This window comes from Protomyctophum parallelum (genome assembly GCF_964188405.1).
Source record: "Protomyctophum parallelum genome assembly, chromosome: 3".
Classification (NCBI taxonomy): Eukaryota; Metazoa; Chordata; class Actinopteri; order Myctophiformes; family Myctophidae; genus Protomyctophum; species Protomyctophum parallelum.
The window spans coordinates 11,928,305-11,942,060 of NC_139698.1; the positions used below are offsets into that span (position 1 = coordinate 11,928,305).

The 13,756-nt window shown below is 46.6% G+C and overlaps 1 protein-coding gene across 4 annotated transcripts in view; it reads right to left on the minus strand.

Annotated features, from left to right (window-relative positions):
• LOC310855436 (nuclear factor of activated T-cells, cytoplasmic 1-like) overlaps window positions 1-13,756 on the minus strand; it is a 73,075-nt gene that overhangs the window by 29,300 nt on the left and 30,019 nt on the right. For 3 of the 4 annotated variants that reach the window (XM_083760448.1, XM_083760445.1, XM_083760446.1), the window contains exons 7-8: window positions 7,998-8,053; window positions 5,226-5,358 (exon numbers count right to left, since the gene is read on the minus strand). The exons of the other annotated variant lie outside the window; for it this stretch is intronic. In XM_083760448.1, the coding sequence (XP_083616574.1) occupies window positions 5,226-5,358; window positions 7,998-8,053 (189 nt within the window). The remainder of the gene's footprint in view (window positions 1-5,225; window positions 5,359-7,997; window positions 8,054-13,756) is intronic. 4 annotated transcript variants of the gene reach the window in all.

The following is a 13,756-nucleotide window of genomic DNA, read 5'->3' on the forward strand; positions in this document are numbered from 1 at the left end:
TTGTCTGTGCGTCTGCCAATATGTCAGCCAGAGGGTGCTAAAAAAAGCCAAGACAATCTTGGGCTAGAAACACATGCACCCAGCTCAACTATACACGCCTCTGCGTTGGCTTGTATTCTACCATAGAAACTGCAGGTTCAGCTTTATGCATTTATGGAATCCAGGAATGGTAAATTGGAAGTCTTGGCCTTTGCCTCTATGACTGTACACAGTAGTAAAACCCCCAGTGTTCATTGAGGACAAATGGAACCTCACATGTCCATTTTGGTTACATTTTGTACACTCACTGAGTTAAATTAATGGAGGCTTTTACGGTGTAATCAGCGTGGAAAATTGAATCACTTGCGTGTGATTGCCATTTCTTTCCCCTCACTCATTCTCCCAATCTCAACGCCACTGTTCTGCTAGATAGATGAAGAGAGGTCCTCCCCCTGCAGCACAATCCATCTGCGTGTCTCCCCTAGACGTTGTGTGAGTGAGAAGGGAAAGCAGATTCACCCTGTGAGTCCCATCTCCAGCTGGCTTATATTTCCTCCCAACCTGTGGGTTATGGCCCACAGACAGTTGAAGCTCCACACATGTTTTTTCTCTCTGTCTCTGGCAGTTTCCCCTCTGTCTGCTTGTATTAAACTGATCAGGTCTGATCTGGGTATTTATTGAGCACTGGTTTCCTCCGAGGGGAATGGCAGTCGTGTGACAGAGTGTGTGTGTGTGTGTGTGTGTGTGTGTGTGTGTGTGTGTGTGTGTGTGTGTGTGTGTGTGGCAGGGTGGGTTGGCGCGGGTTGGTTGCACGGGCATGAGGCTCAATGGCTGTGTCTCTGTGTATGTGTGGTTGGCCCTTCGCTGTGTATATATCTGCGTTGGTGGGAAAGGAGAGCACAGCAGAGTCTACATAGCGTTGTGGATTTCAGTGTGATCTTCAGCCACACGCAAAGGAGGATTGCAGGCAAATGATGATCGGTTGTGATTTAGATTTATGACCAACTGTTCTCTGGATCAATTAGGACCAATGAACCACTTTCAAACTGGCATGCCTACTTCGAGGTGCCATTTTTCAAAAACCCATGTTACAAGCTTACGCTTGTATAGATCTACTATTCTTGCTACTTTGTAAAGTGTAACATAGGCTTAAGTGGTTACGGTATTGATGCACTGGAGAAGGAGGGGCGTCAATGCCGTGCCGCTCCGGCAGTGTGGAGCTATGCTGACATTTAAAAGGGGGCAGGTGGTAGTTCATTAACTCACAGGTGCCTAGTGCACCGTGTCCAACTGTGCAGGCAATCTGTCTGACGGCTGGTCGCCCCGCACACGCCGGGGCCTCAAAGTGGGTGCGTCTGACACTGTCCAAAAACACAGACACGACTGAAACAAGCATAGTCCAGTGCAGCTTTGGGAGACATGACTGTGCAAATGTTTGGAGAGGGGAAGAAAAAAGAAAACAAGCAAGCAATGTGTGGTTCATTAACTTTTCCTGCATGTGTCACAGTCGGTCCTAAGGAACATGTTTCTCTTTCTTTTTTTTTCCACCCCTGCCACTTCTCAAGACCACACAAACCAATGGTGAGGGGAATCAGCACCCGTTTGCGTTAAGAATAGAACTCGATATTGCAGAGGAATCTCCGGACGGCCTGTGAAAACAAAGGGATTCCGAGAAGTTCCTCACCCGAGCGTTGGTCAGTGCCAGCACGTTTGGCCTTTTTCTTTGCTTAATGTGGTTTGTGAAGAAAAAAGCACAGTTTTCTCTATTTGAAGAGAAGAAAAGGGGGATCGACACGTCACGTAATAATGATTGGAAGGGAGCGCGGAAAACCCAGGCTCACACATAGGGAGCCAGACAAAGACACTTGTAGCACTGCTAGTGCTGTACATCTCAATATCTGAACCAGCTACTTAGGAACTACATCACACCAAACCGCAAACTGCTGCTGTCGGCATAATGTCAGAGACATAACGAAACACTTTCAGAGCGATTTCAATCTGACACACGGGATCATGAATACAGGATGGTTGCTGATGGAAAGGTCATCATTTCATAAAGGATTCGTTGTGTGGAGAAAGACAAGGCTTAAACTTGTGCTAATGACCAATTAACTTCTAAGCTAGTGCATGTTTAAATCCTGTTTCCGATGGAATTCACAATGCATTGTTCTGCCAGAACAAAGGAGACTGTACAATATCATACACGGGTACATGTGTCAGTCAAGCTTATCTCCATCCGTCGACTTGCTTAGTCTGAAATCAGAATCCGTGTTTCCAGTGCAGACATCTGATAATAATAATAGACTACAACTCCAGTCTGGGGCGTGGCCAAGAGGAAGATAAAAATCAGACACCGTGTTTATACGGCTAAAACAATGCCGTCTTCTCAGAGAATTGCTGATCCTACAGTACATGAAATGGGGGAGAAGAACTAAAACTGCCCTCTTGGTGTTTCAGATAGATGACTGTGTTATACTTAAATGCAATATATGTTCTTATAAGCATTTTTGACAATAAAAACATCAATCTATAAAAATAAATAAAAACTGAGAATAAAATCAGGCTTGAGAGTTTCAGTATCAGCAGCTCTGGACTGTCAACGGCAGCACCCCCCCCCCCCCTCCACACACACACACACACACACACACTTTCGTACTTCTTCAGAGGACGTGCACTATTGACAGAGAATAGCAAGATGGTCACATGACATGAATGGAAAAAACAAGGTTGTTTTCACTAGCATCTGTGGCGAGTTGTTGGCCTCGACCTTCCGCCGCTCAGGCAAGTTTGGCTATTTTAAGTGCGGGGTTTTGCCTTTTATAGATGAGCAGACAGCAGAGCGTGAAAAAAGATGTTCTCTCTAAACAGCTTCGGTGACCACAACTAAGACACAGAGTGCCGGAAGCCCCCCTCCCCCTTTTCACAGGGCGCGGGAGGAAGTGATGAAAGTAGTGTGTGGGTGCGTGTGTGTGTGTGCGCGCGTGTGTGTGTGTGCACACGCGGTTGACTGTGCGTGTCTTTGTACGTGCACCATTCCAACTCCCTTCTCTTCCCCCAATACCTGGCCACAAAGTTGACTGTTTCTCTGTGCATGTTTAAACACTTACTACACAGTGAAAACCCTCAAAAGCAAACAGCCACACTAGGCTTTCCTTGTTCCCCGCCGTTCTATTCAAAAGCATGCAGTCTATTACAGTCATCATCATTCCCTTTCACTGTCTATTTACCCTGATGACATCCTTTAATTTATATGGGTGAGGAATAACAGAGTACCTCCTTCACCCGCGTTGTATGTTTAGATTAGATGACTATGACTGTTTAAACAAGGCCCAGCCTATATTGTAATACTGTAAATAACTACGTACACACACACACACACACACACGCACGCATGCACGCACGCACGCACGCACGCACGCATGCACATACACAGACACACGCACACAGTTTACAAACGCACACATGCTTAGCATAGAAAAACCACACGTTTATAAGGGTGGTAAATCTCCAAATGGCACTCAATACTGTATGATTCATGGTCCCTTTGACTGTGACACTAGTACGATAATTATGCTGCTTCATAAAGACATCGACCCCACTTGTGTGGTCCCATATGTGGTTTGCTTGGCGGCGAGGGAACAACAAGTCATCTTTTAATTGGAATCATGTTTATCTCTGCGAAAATGACTCGAGGACAAGCAGTTATGGCTGATAAGCGCCTCCCTTGCTCTCTCTCTCTCTTCTCTTCTCCCCATCTGTATGTCATGTTGGTATATGGAGCTGCTATATATGGCTTGTTGGTCGGTCCTGTGCTGGCCCGGTTACTCTGAATCCATCATAGCAATCGGCCATCGCCAAATAGGGCCTCCGTGTTTACTTTCCCTCAGAGGTTCGTCCAACAGCCTGAATCACTGCTTATCTCCTCTGGACATAAATACATCTGTTCATAATCTGAGTGTCACATCTTATTAGCAGTTCGAGACTTAAAACACAGAGCATGCTTTTGCAACATTAGGCCCATTAGACACAGATCGCAATGAAAACACGATACAATTGTTTGTTTTCCTTCTAATGGATTTCTGTGGTATTTTTACCGACATTTCACCTGCGCCTATCGGCGGAGCTCAGCTGTGTTAATCTGGCCCTCTAAAAGAAGCAACTCTCCCAATCTTTGACTGCACATTCCCCGAATTCCCGCGCGAGGAGCCTGTAAACATGGACACGGTGGGGCACACGAGATGAGCATGCAGAGGTATTCCTGGATTTATCAGGTTGCTACACGAAGGAGACGCGCCAAGGCGTTGGCCCTGGCAGATGTGCGCGTGCGTATACGCGCGTGTCTGTCTGTTCACACGTATGCACCGTTAGTGAGCGGGGGGTGGGGGTGGGGTTGCCGTGTGAGGTGCGGTGTGAGATCCAGAGCGACAGGGATTGACTTCTCAATATCAACAGTGCCCAGAGGCTCTGTCAGTCAGCAGGTACACCTCATCGCTGGGGAACGCAACGGCGCTGCAAAATAAACACACCTCACATATTCTGCTCTCGCTCACGGGCCAAGGTGAAGTGTGGGTGTTAAGTGAGGTGGGGCATTGGATTGAGGGTGCTGCAAAACCCCTGAGGGACGTGGTGAACTTGTGGCGGCAGGGATCTCAGATCTTTTGGCGTGCAAAAAGCCAAACAGTGATATTTTTGACATGGTGGCGGTTACCCGACAGGATTGTTACGGTATTATGAACAGAATCACTTAATGAACACATGGGTTAGGTTAGCAGTCCTCACACTTTTTTGGCCCGTGCACCCAGTTACCTCCTGACCTATCTGACGCTGTCTCATTGTATTTGGCCGAAAATTGTATTTTTCGAATACGATTATGGCAAATAATCACAGAATGTCACTGCACTGAGAGACATGCAGCTGCTGTATACTCCCACAGCTGCTCTATGCATCTCCTTGCAGCGGTGTTTTTGCCGTTTGTGTTAAGTGACACCATAAAACCGCCTTTACCCTTTTCATGTCACGCACCCCCTAGAGGGTGCACGCACAACACTTTGGGAACCCCTGGGTTAGGTGATAGGAGGCATGGAGCGTGATTACCATTAGGAGACAGGTAGGTGAACATGGAGCGTGATTACCATTAGGAGACAGGTAGGTGAACATGGAGCGTGATTACCATTAGGAGACAGGTAGGTGAACATGGAGCGTGATTACCATTAGGAGACAGGTAGGTGAACATGGAGCGTGATTACCATTAGGAGACAGGTAGGTGAAGCGCTGGTATTGGCTCCTCTTCCTCTTGCCGTTGCAGACGTAGAAGTTGACCTGCACGGGGCTGGATATCCTCTGGTTGCGGTACGGAGGGATCTCCACAACGAGCGCATTCTGTGGAGAAAATGCAAACCCACAAAGACAGGCTTTAGCACGAAACCCACAGGGGATGAGTGATGATTTTTTACAAGCCACTGATAGCATCGCGTCGTTAAATCTTTGATCCGCTGTGTGGTGACTGCCGATCACATTCCGAGTTTTGAAAAGCGCAACATGCGAGCGTGTAAATCACAGCAGGCTCCGTCCCTGCCGTGGCGCGAGCTCGTTAATCAGCAGCCATGTTTATTTTGCAGTTGGCTCGCTGTCTCCCCGACGTTGGCCTTTTAGTGAGCCAGCTGATGGAGTGGTCTAGATGAGTTTGTCTGGACAGTATCTAGGCACAGCGGACCCCCCCCCCCCCCCCCACTGAGGCTGGTACAGTACAGTGCCCCTGTTTGTTTGTGTGTGCAAGCGAGCGAGCGAGGGACACCCCTGGGGTCGCAGCCTCGCCCCTGTGCAGCGGGAGAGCAGAGAGGAGGCTGGCTTATTTGTTTTCAGAGCCACGCGGCTCCCGGCGGAGAGTCTTGCTTGCCTACCCCATCCCCCCACCTGGACGGACGTGAACTTTTGACTGCTGTTCAGAGCTGATGAGAGGAGGCCAACAGGACGTGAGGCGGGGAATGTGAGGACTGTCTGCCTGTCTGGCTGAAAGGCTGATGCCTTGATGACTATAGCTGTATTGCTTTCTCTCTCTCTCACTCTCTCTCTCTCTCTGGGGTCCAAACAGGCCAGAGCGGGGCACAGTGACAGGATGCCGTTTTCTGTCAGTCAGCACCACTGTGCATGGAGAATGGTCAGGGTGGACTGGTGGTGCATGGCGGTTGTCAAAGTATGAGTTGTGTGTGTCAGCGGGACGGGGTAAGAGGTGGGGTGGGGGTGTTAGCCTGTCTACGTCCTTACACCCAGTCTGCCCCGAACGATGACGACAAACGAAAAAAATATATATAATAACACACACACACAGGTGTCTGTTCATGCATTTGCACCCCACTCCAACCCCACCCGTTAAAGCTGGCACACTCCGAACAGCAATAACAACACCAGCAGGCGGGCAGGCAGGAAGAGGTGACCTGGTGACAGTAGCACGGGACAGTGGCCAGCGCGGCCTCTCTCTCTCTCTCTCTCTCTCTCTCGACTTGTTTGTTTGAGCTATGTTGGTCCTCACCTTCACCCAACCCCCACAGCTAACCCCCGCCTGAGCCCTACGCCCCCGCAATTATTCTCTCCAACATCTGGGACTCTAGACTGTACCACCAGCCAATATGTAGGCCAATTACTGTAAGCATCAGAGAGAGTCTGCATTTAACTCTCCTATTGTAACGAGGTCTTCATCTGAATCGAATAATGGCCGAGTCCGAAAAACGAAACAAATTAAAAGTTGCATAGAATCTGTGCACGCCGTTGGTTTAGAGAAAAAAGGGTGACGACTGACAGACTGATGAGAGGTGTTGGCGTTTCAGAACACATTGTCATCACCCACAACAAGCAAACAAAGCGTTTGCTGTCCTTTACAAACAGGCTGCAGTATCTGTGCGTTGAAAGCGGAGCTCTAACGAACCTCCACCAAACGCCTCAGACTTTAATTAACTCCAGAGCAGCAGTTAGCCGTCTGTGACACGCATACAACACTCGCCATTCCTCTCTCTTGACGATTCCCCTTTGCATTTTCTTTCCCCTTTGCACAATCTAATGTGTGACTGCCTGGGCGTCAGTAGAGGCACGCTGCACCGGTTTATTTTCTCATTTCCGCTCTCATGAAAACAGCAGGTAAAAGGCAGGGGTCTTAATCCACTCTTGGCGGATCCGAGGCCAAGACACGGGGGGCTCATGCACGGTGTTTGTGTCCAACTCCCTCCCTGCACACAACACGTCACCGTGAACTAAACGTCTAGTTATGCTCGGAAGGCTGGAGTGTGAGTGGGTTGCATATATAGTAAAGTCTGGAGTGTTGATTTAACTCTAAAAAGCCCACGCACACAGAGTCCGATGGGATGTTTATTGGATAATTTGGTTTTAACGCATCACACCCAGCAGGGGTTTTGCTTTTTTTCTTTACAGCAATTGGTCTGACGGCAATCCTGCAGTAGGTAGCCTATGCATAGAGAAGAGTGTATTTTTTAAAATTGTAGTTGTCCTTTTTTTATGTGAAAAGGCTGCACGTTGTGTGCAACGTGCTTTAGAGAGTAAAACCTGACCCTTATACAGTAGGTCCTTTTAAAATTGTATGTATATTCACGTCTGACCGTGTGTGTAGTCTGGCCCATGTGTATATTTATGTGCCGTACAAACTTGCATGCATTTATGCCCCTGTGGCTGCTTGCATGTGTGTCCGCGGATATCGACGGTGACAGATATAATACAACCCGTGGAATCAGTGTTTACGTCATGCAGGCAGCTGAGGACAGAGATTTAGTGAAAATTCCATTCAGGGTTGCATGGCCTCGTCAACACGGACTACGTCGCCAGTTGTAATATCTTAGCAAAGATTACATCATTACAGCGGGGCAGATGAGAGAGTGAGAGAGAGGGAAACGATGTGTGGGGGAAGGTTTGGATTGGAGAGAACACCAATGCTCACCGTCAACTAAACGTCTAGCTATGCTTGGACGGCTGGAGTGTGAGTGGGACTGATGGTGACGACGAGGTGTACTTACACATTTGGCTGAGTCCTTGTCGACTTTCGCCTCTGCCTCCCAAAGGTGGTGGCCATCTATATTGACATAGGAATAATGGTGATTAGGGAAGATATTTAGCTCAATGATTCACTATGAAGAACAACATAGGCTGTAAAGAGACAATTTAATGCGCATACATACAGTCATTTATACACTGTAAAGTCCTGAGTGGGTCAATTTGGTTGCATTTGTACACTCTTGGGGTTGCAATTGCATCAATTAACACTGACGATTTTACTGTGTATTTTACGTATCAAATTACACTGTTACATTACACTGATTAATATATTGTCATATCAGCTTTAGTCTGTGATTTCCATGTAAGATTAAGTTCCCATGTCTTGAAGGCATAGATACACGATGGATATAGTTCTCTTTCCATTTAATAACCAGCATAGCGGAGGCCCACTACTTCTCCCAATGCGCTTCTTATTTATGGTATACTCTTCTCTATTTTTGGCACCCCTTTTAAAAATCCTCTATTCTTAACATAGCTTTGTTATTAAAAAAAAGGAACAAAAAAGAAAAGTCATGCTTTCATTTGTTCTCTCTTTTTCTGTCATCTTTGAGCTTGTTGTGGTGAGGAGGCTTTCCCTCGCTTGCCATGCAATAAAAGGGCCTGTGAGCTACTGCAGCTGTCGAGGAGCCTGCAGAGGCTCAGCTCGCATTCTTTGGCTTTTCCCTGTGATTTCATGCCACACCTTAGCGAACAGACGCGCTATATGGGCTCTGCTAGGGCAATCAGCACCGACCACACGGCCATTTTTTTTCTCCTTTTTTTTTCTCTTCCTCCTTGCAGTGCCAATGACTCATTAGCACTACTGTCAGAAATAGAAGGGACACAGAGCGGCCTTTGTGTCTGACTGTGGCACAGTATGGTCGACTGGCTGGGGGTTTGAGTGAGTCAGTGGCACGGCCACAGCGTGGCACGGCTTCATGATGTCTTTATGGACGTACTGTACTGTAGCGACGCCATACTGAACTGTACACCACAGAGAGAAAGAGAGACTGCAGAGAGACAGACGAAAACCATGATAAGAGCCACTCGCCGTATACAAAGAAAACTGACAGCGGAGTTGAGAGGATCTGGTAGATGTTAAATCCATTTTGTTACACAACAGTGTTTTTCACATCAAGCACAGATCTAAAGGAATAAAAGATCCCAGTCGCAGTTGGCCCGTTATTACTGAACCGTCTGTGTGTGTGTGTGTGTGTGTGTGTGCGTGCGTGCGTGCGCGCGCGCGCGCACGCGCGCGCGCGTGCGTGCGTGAGAGAGAGAGCAAATGTATGTGACTTTGTGTGAGTGGGGGGGTTGGTGGTCAACTTTATGATTCAGAGTGAACATCACTGTATATCACTTTCACAAAATGCTCATATTAAAACCACACGAAACAGAAAAAACAGACAGTGAAAGGAAATCAAGGGATTCTTTCTTTTTTTCTCCTCTTCGAGAATATTTATTTATTTAAACTTTGTAAAGCATCTGCCCATATGGGGGGAACGTATACAGAAATGTTCATTAGCGTGGTGAATAATAGCGAGCACATGCTGTGCAGCTGTGTGATCCAGCAGGGTGACACGATGCCGCATGCCTACGGGGTCGCACACCTGTGGGGCTGCGGCAGCACAGCGATGGTGCACGCGATCGCTCAACGCGATAACGTGTGCAGGTGAGGGTGACGTGGTAAACCGTGACTGCGGTCACTGAGAGACCATTGACGGGAAAGAAGAGTGAGCACTGAAAGAGAAGGTCAGAGAGAGAGATGATCATTCCTCAAGTTGCGGCTCGGGGAATGGGGAGGGAATCACGGCCGCCTCCACTGCACCGGGAGACTCTCCAAGAGGGAAACCTTACACTCCGACGTCAACCTTCCACCAGTAAACATGTTTTTCAAGCTTTTCGTCCTTCCTTCCTTTCCCTCTCCCTCTCTTTACCTTTCTCTCTACACACACACGTGCGCACACGCACGCACACGCACACACACACACACACACACACACACACACACACACACACACACACACACACACACACACACACACACACACACACACACACACACACACACACACACACACACACACACACACACACACACACACACACACACTCCAGCTTCCATCTGTCCATGTCTATAACCACTCCATCAGAATAACCAAGAGTAACCTGGTCCACTTCTGTTTTTCACCTCAGCCTGTAGTGGGATGCTGCCACATGTGGCATACCTCTGCAAGTCAGAGAGTGCCGTAGGACTGATAACCGCAGAACTTTCCGCTCCTGCTCCTTCCCCTCTCTGCTGCAACATCTGCAAAACACGTCTGTTCCCGACAACACCTCCTTCTGCAGAGCCTCCGCCCACACAGCACGCGCGCACACACACAAAAAGTACACGCACACACATGCATATGTGAGCACAGATAGAGATACGGCACTCTTGAGTCTTGGAGCACACACATGCATGCAGATGCATGCACTGCGCACGGCCACACGCACACACACACACACACACACACTTGACCGTTGGGATTTACACTTTCCATCGATTAAAGCTCCTCATATTTAGTAATAAACTCCCTGCGTAATATCAACTAAGTGGTGCACACATGTGCAGAAATTCACACGTGCTTGCACACACATCACAGACACGTATGCAACTATATGGATGCACATTGCACACACATGCACGCCACACACACACACACACACACACACACACACACACACACACACACACACACATACACACACACACACACACACACACACACACACACTTGTCATTGTCTGTGTGCTCAAGGGTGAATGGACCAGCTGTCTGTTGCTGCACATGACTCAGTTGTCAGAAGTAGTCCAACGAAAATCTCAACGCTAATGCAGACAACGAGCCAAGAGAACACACTCATTCATCGGGTCATTAGACAGGCAGCGCTAGCAGCACATTTGGGTGAGGTTTTCTACCATTTGAACCACAATTAAAAACAGTCTCCATGAGGACTCAAATGTTATTTCATTTCTTGGCAACAATATTTGTTGTTTATTTAGTAATAGCACAGCAACCACCACGTTGCTCTTAAATAGCACATAAACAAATCCTCCCATGTGTTTTATTCCCGTTGATTGCTTGGCCCTGGTAAGTGGAGAAAGACAACCACAGTGCTCAGTAACGACCACTCATGTATTAAGGAGCCACTGTTAGCTAATCATAGACATCCTTGTGGCGACCTTGAAGGCTTTTTTATTTATTATTATTATTATTATTTTTACATCATTGAGCGGAGGTGCATTCTCCTCCTACCAAAAACATGAGGAAAGGGGCGTTCCAAAAACACAACAACTAAATGCTGTCCAAAGAATGTTCACTTTGGTGGTTTTTTGGGAATGGAAAATATGATTCAGGCTTAATTGTGGAGGCTCTCTTTCTCTTTTCTTGAAACAATCCAGCCTTATTCTGTAGCTCTGTCTCTTTTCCAAAGATTTTTTATTTTTTTTGGTTTTTATATACAGCAAGTTTATTTTCCATTTTGGTACCAGCGTCTTTGCTGGCGTTTCCTGGCTCGAAAATAAAATACTGCACTAATTTTACATGCATATTTTCAGGGCCGTTAACTTGGGGGTGCAGCGGCACACAGAGCAAAGCCAAGAAGGTCAAAGGCGTTGCCTGGTGACCCACACCAGGGGTGAGTCCCGACCCGCTCTGAAACACACATGAATGTCACGGTGTGTCAGCTGGTGAGGACCCAGAAGCAGAACCAGGCCGGCAAACTGATGCAGTCCAATATATTTATTGACATACATCTCACAGTAAAGTGTAGCAGGACATACAAACATTGACTTATAATCTGACAAGGGAACACTGAACACAGGTTTAAATAGACTAGACACAGGTGCAACAGAACTACAATCAACACTGGGATTGGCTGGGAGACTAACAGGACACAGGTGGAGAAAACTAGTAATCACAGCGAGGTGAGACAAGACAGGCACACAATATGCAAAACTAGAAACACTAGGGCATCACTACACAATAAAAGTACACGGTTCATGACAATGAATCACCTGGGCCCTTCTGCAGCCTGAGAGACAGTAGGTGCTAGTGAATCTGCTACAAATTAAACAGGCTTGAGTGGAAATGACGGCCTTGACTGTATAGATGGAGAGAAAAAAGGGAGCATATAAAGCCGGCATCAAGCTGTAAACATGAAAACATTCAACAATAATGACGTGAGTCCAGACCGCTGCTTCTAGCAAATAAGACAGACTTCAAAGTCCTTGATCTAATTATTCTGCATCGAATAGACGTGGACCTTGAAGACGTACATCAAAAGACGTTTGACTACATCATCCACCTGTAGTAGATGTCTGATGCTGCTGCAATTTCTGAGGAAACCAGAAGAAAATAATTGTACTCCTCTGTACTCAAACACAAACATGTAACCACTAAAGGAACCTTGAACATTGAATACTATTTGGCAAAACAGCATTATGAAGTGATGCTGTATACTTATAGCAGATGATACCCACATCATCAACTGACTCATGTTAGTACTTATAAGCTTGGGACATTGCAACATACATTATACTGTAACACACATATGAAGCAGTCAGGTGCGCATGCCCTAGTGGTTAAAGTACGTACTACATATAGGTTCTGATGCCTGACAGCAAGTTCCGGCTTCGATTCCCAAGCCCGGCGGACCTTGCATGTCAGTCAGTCCCCCCCCTCACATGACCATGTTCACCAGTTGTATATCGTCACCACTGTCTGCCCTGGTTGGTTGGTTGTCCCTGTCTCTCTCATACACATTCATTATCTACCACCATTCACAGATTTCTATCATTCAAATGTTCACCCCTTGTTATCCACAAGGGGTGAATGTTCATTCCTTGGGTCAATTACGGTTGTATCTCCATTCAATCACAGGTTTTTTACATGTATGTAAGTTGTTTGCTTTTCACTGCGCAACATTCGCTACGTGAGTCCTCCACAAGAGGATTCTTGGCAATACAAAGCAATGAACAATTTACAGTATAGGCTTGTCTCTAAAATGGATAAATCGATATTCCTCATCTCAATCAATAAGAACACAACTACTTCATAAAAAACAATGTTGGTGTGACTAACACATCCACTGAAGAAGATGTATTACATACATTGCATAGATTATCATCAACTACAATGCAACATTCACGAGTTGGCATTCTAGTCTGGAGCCTTGGGTTGTGCCAAGCGAATACAGGAATCTCCTGGCGGAGATTAGAAAGCCACAGTTCACAGATCAGACGTGGATCTAAGGGTGGAGGATGATTTCATGCTGGCTGCTATTCTGCTTCTGTGATCTGAGTAAGCAGCGCGGTGCCATAGGTTTGATTTTTTAAATACAAAAACAACAAAACACAAAGGCAACATTATTTTCAACCACACCTCTATGTAGGTAGGCTACTTCTTTGTTATGCCAATTAGCAAAAAACAAATCACACCCGTGTAAAGTAAGGGGCACTCTTAACATTAAACTCTGTTCATTGTAAATGGCATTTAATGTTTGTCTAAGGAAAAACAAACATTAAACCTTTATATAGGAGGGGTGCCCCTCAAAAAAACAAGCTGATCTTATCTACAAGCTCACAATGAATGTGTCACTTCACAACACATTGATCTGCAATTTTGGAATGCCAGGGTTAATGTTGTTAACATGCTTTTTTGAGGAGCGCCAGCCCCTCCTATGGCCAGCTTTGTGTA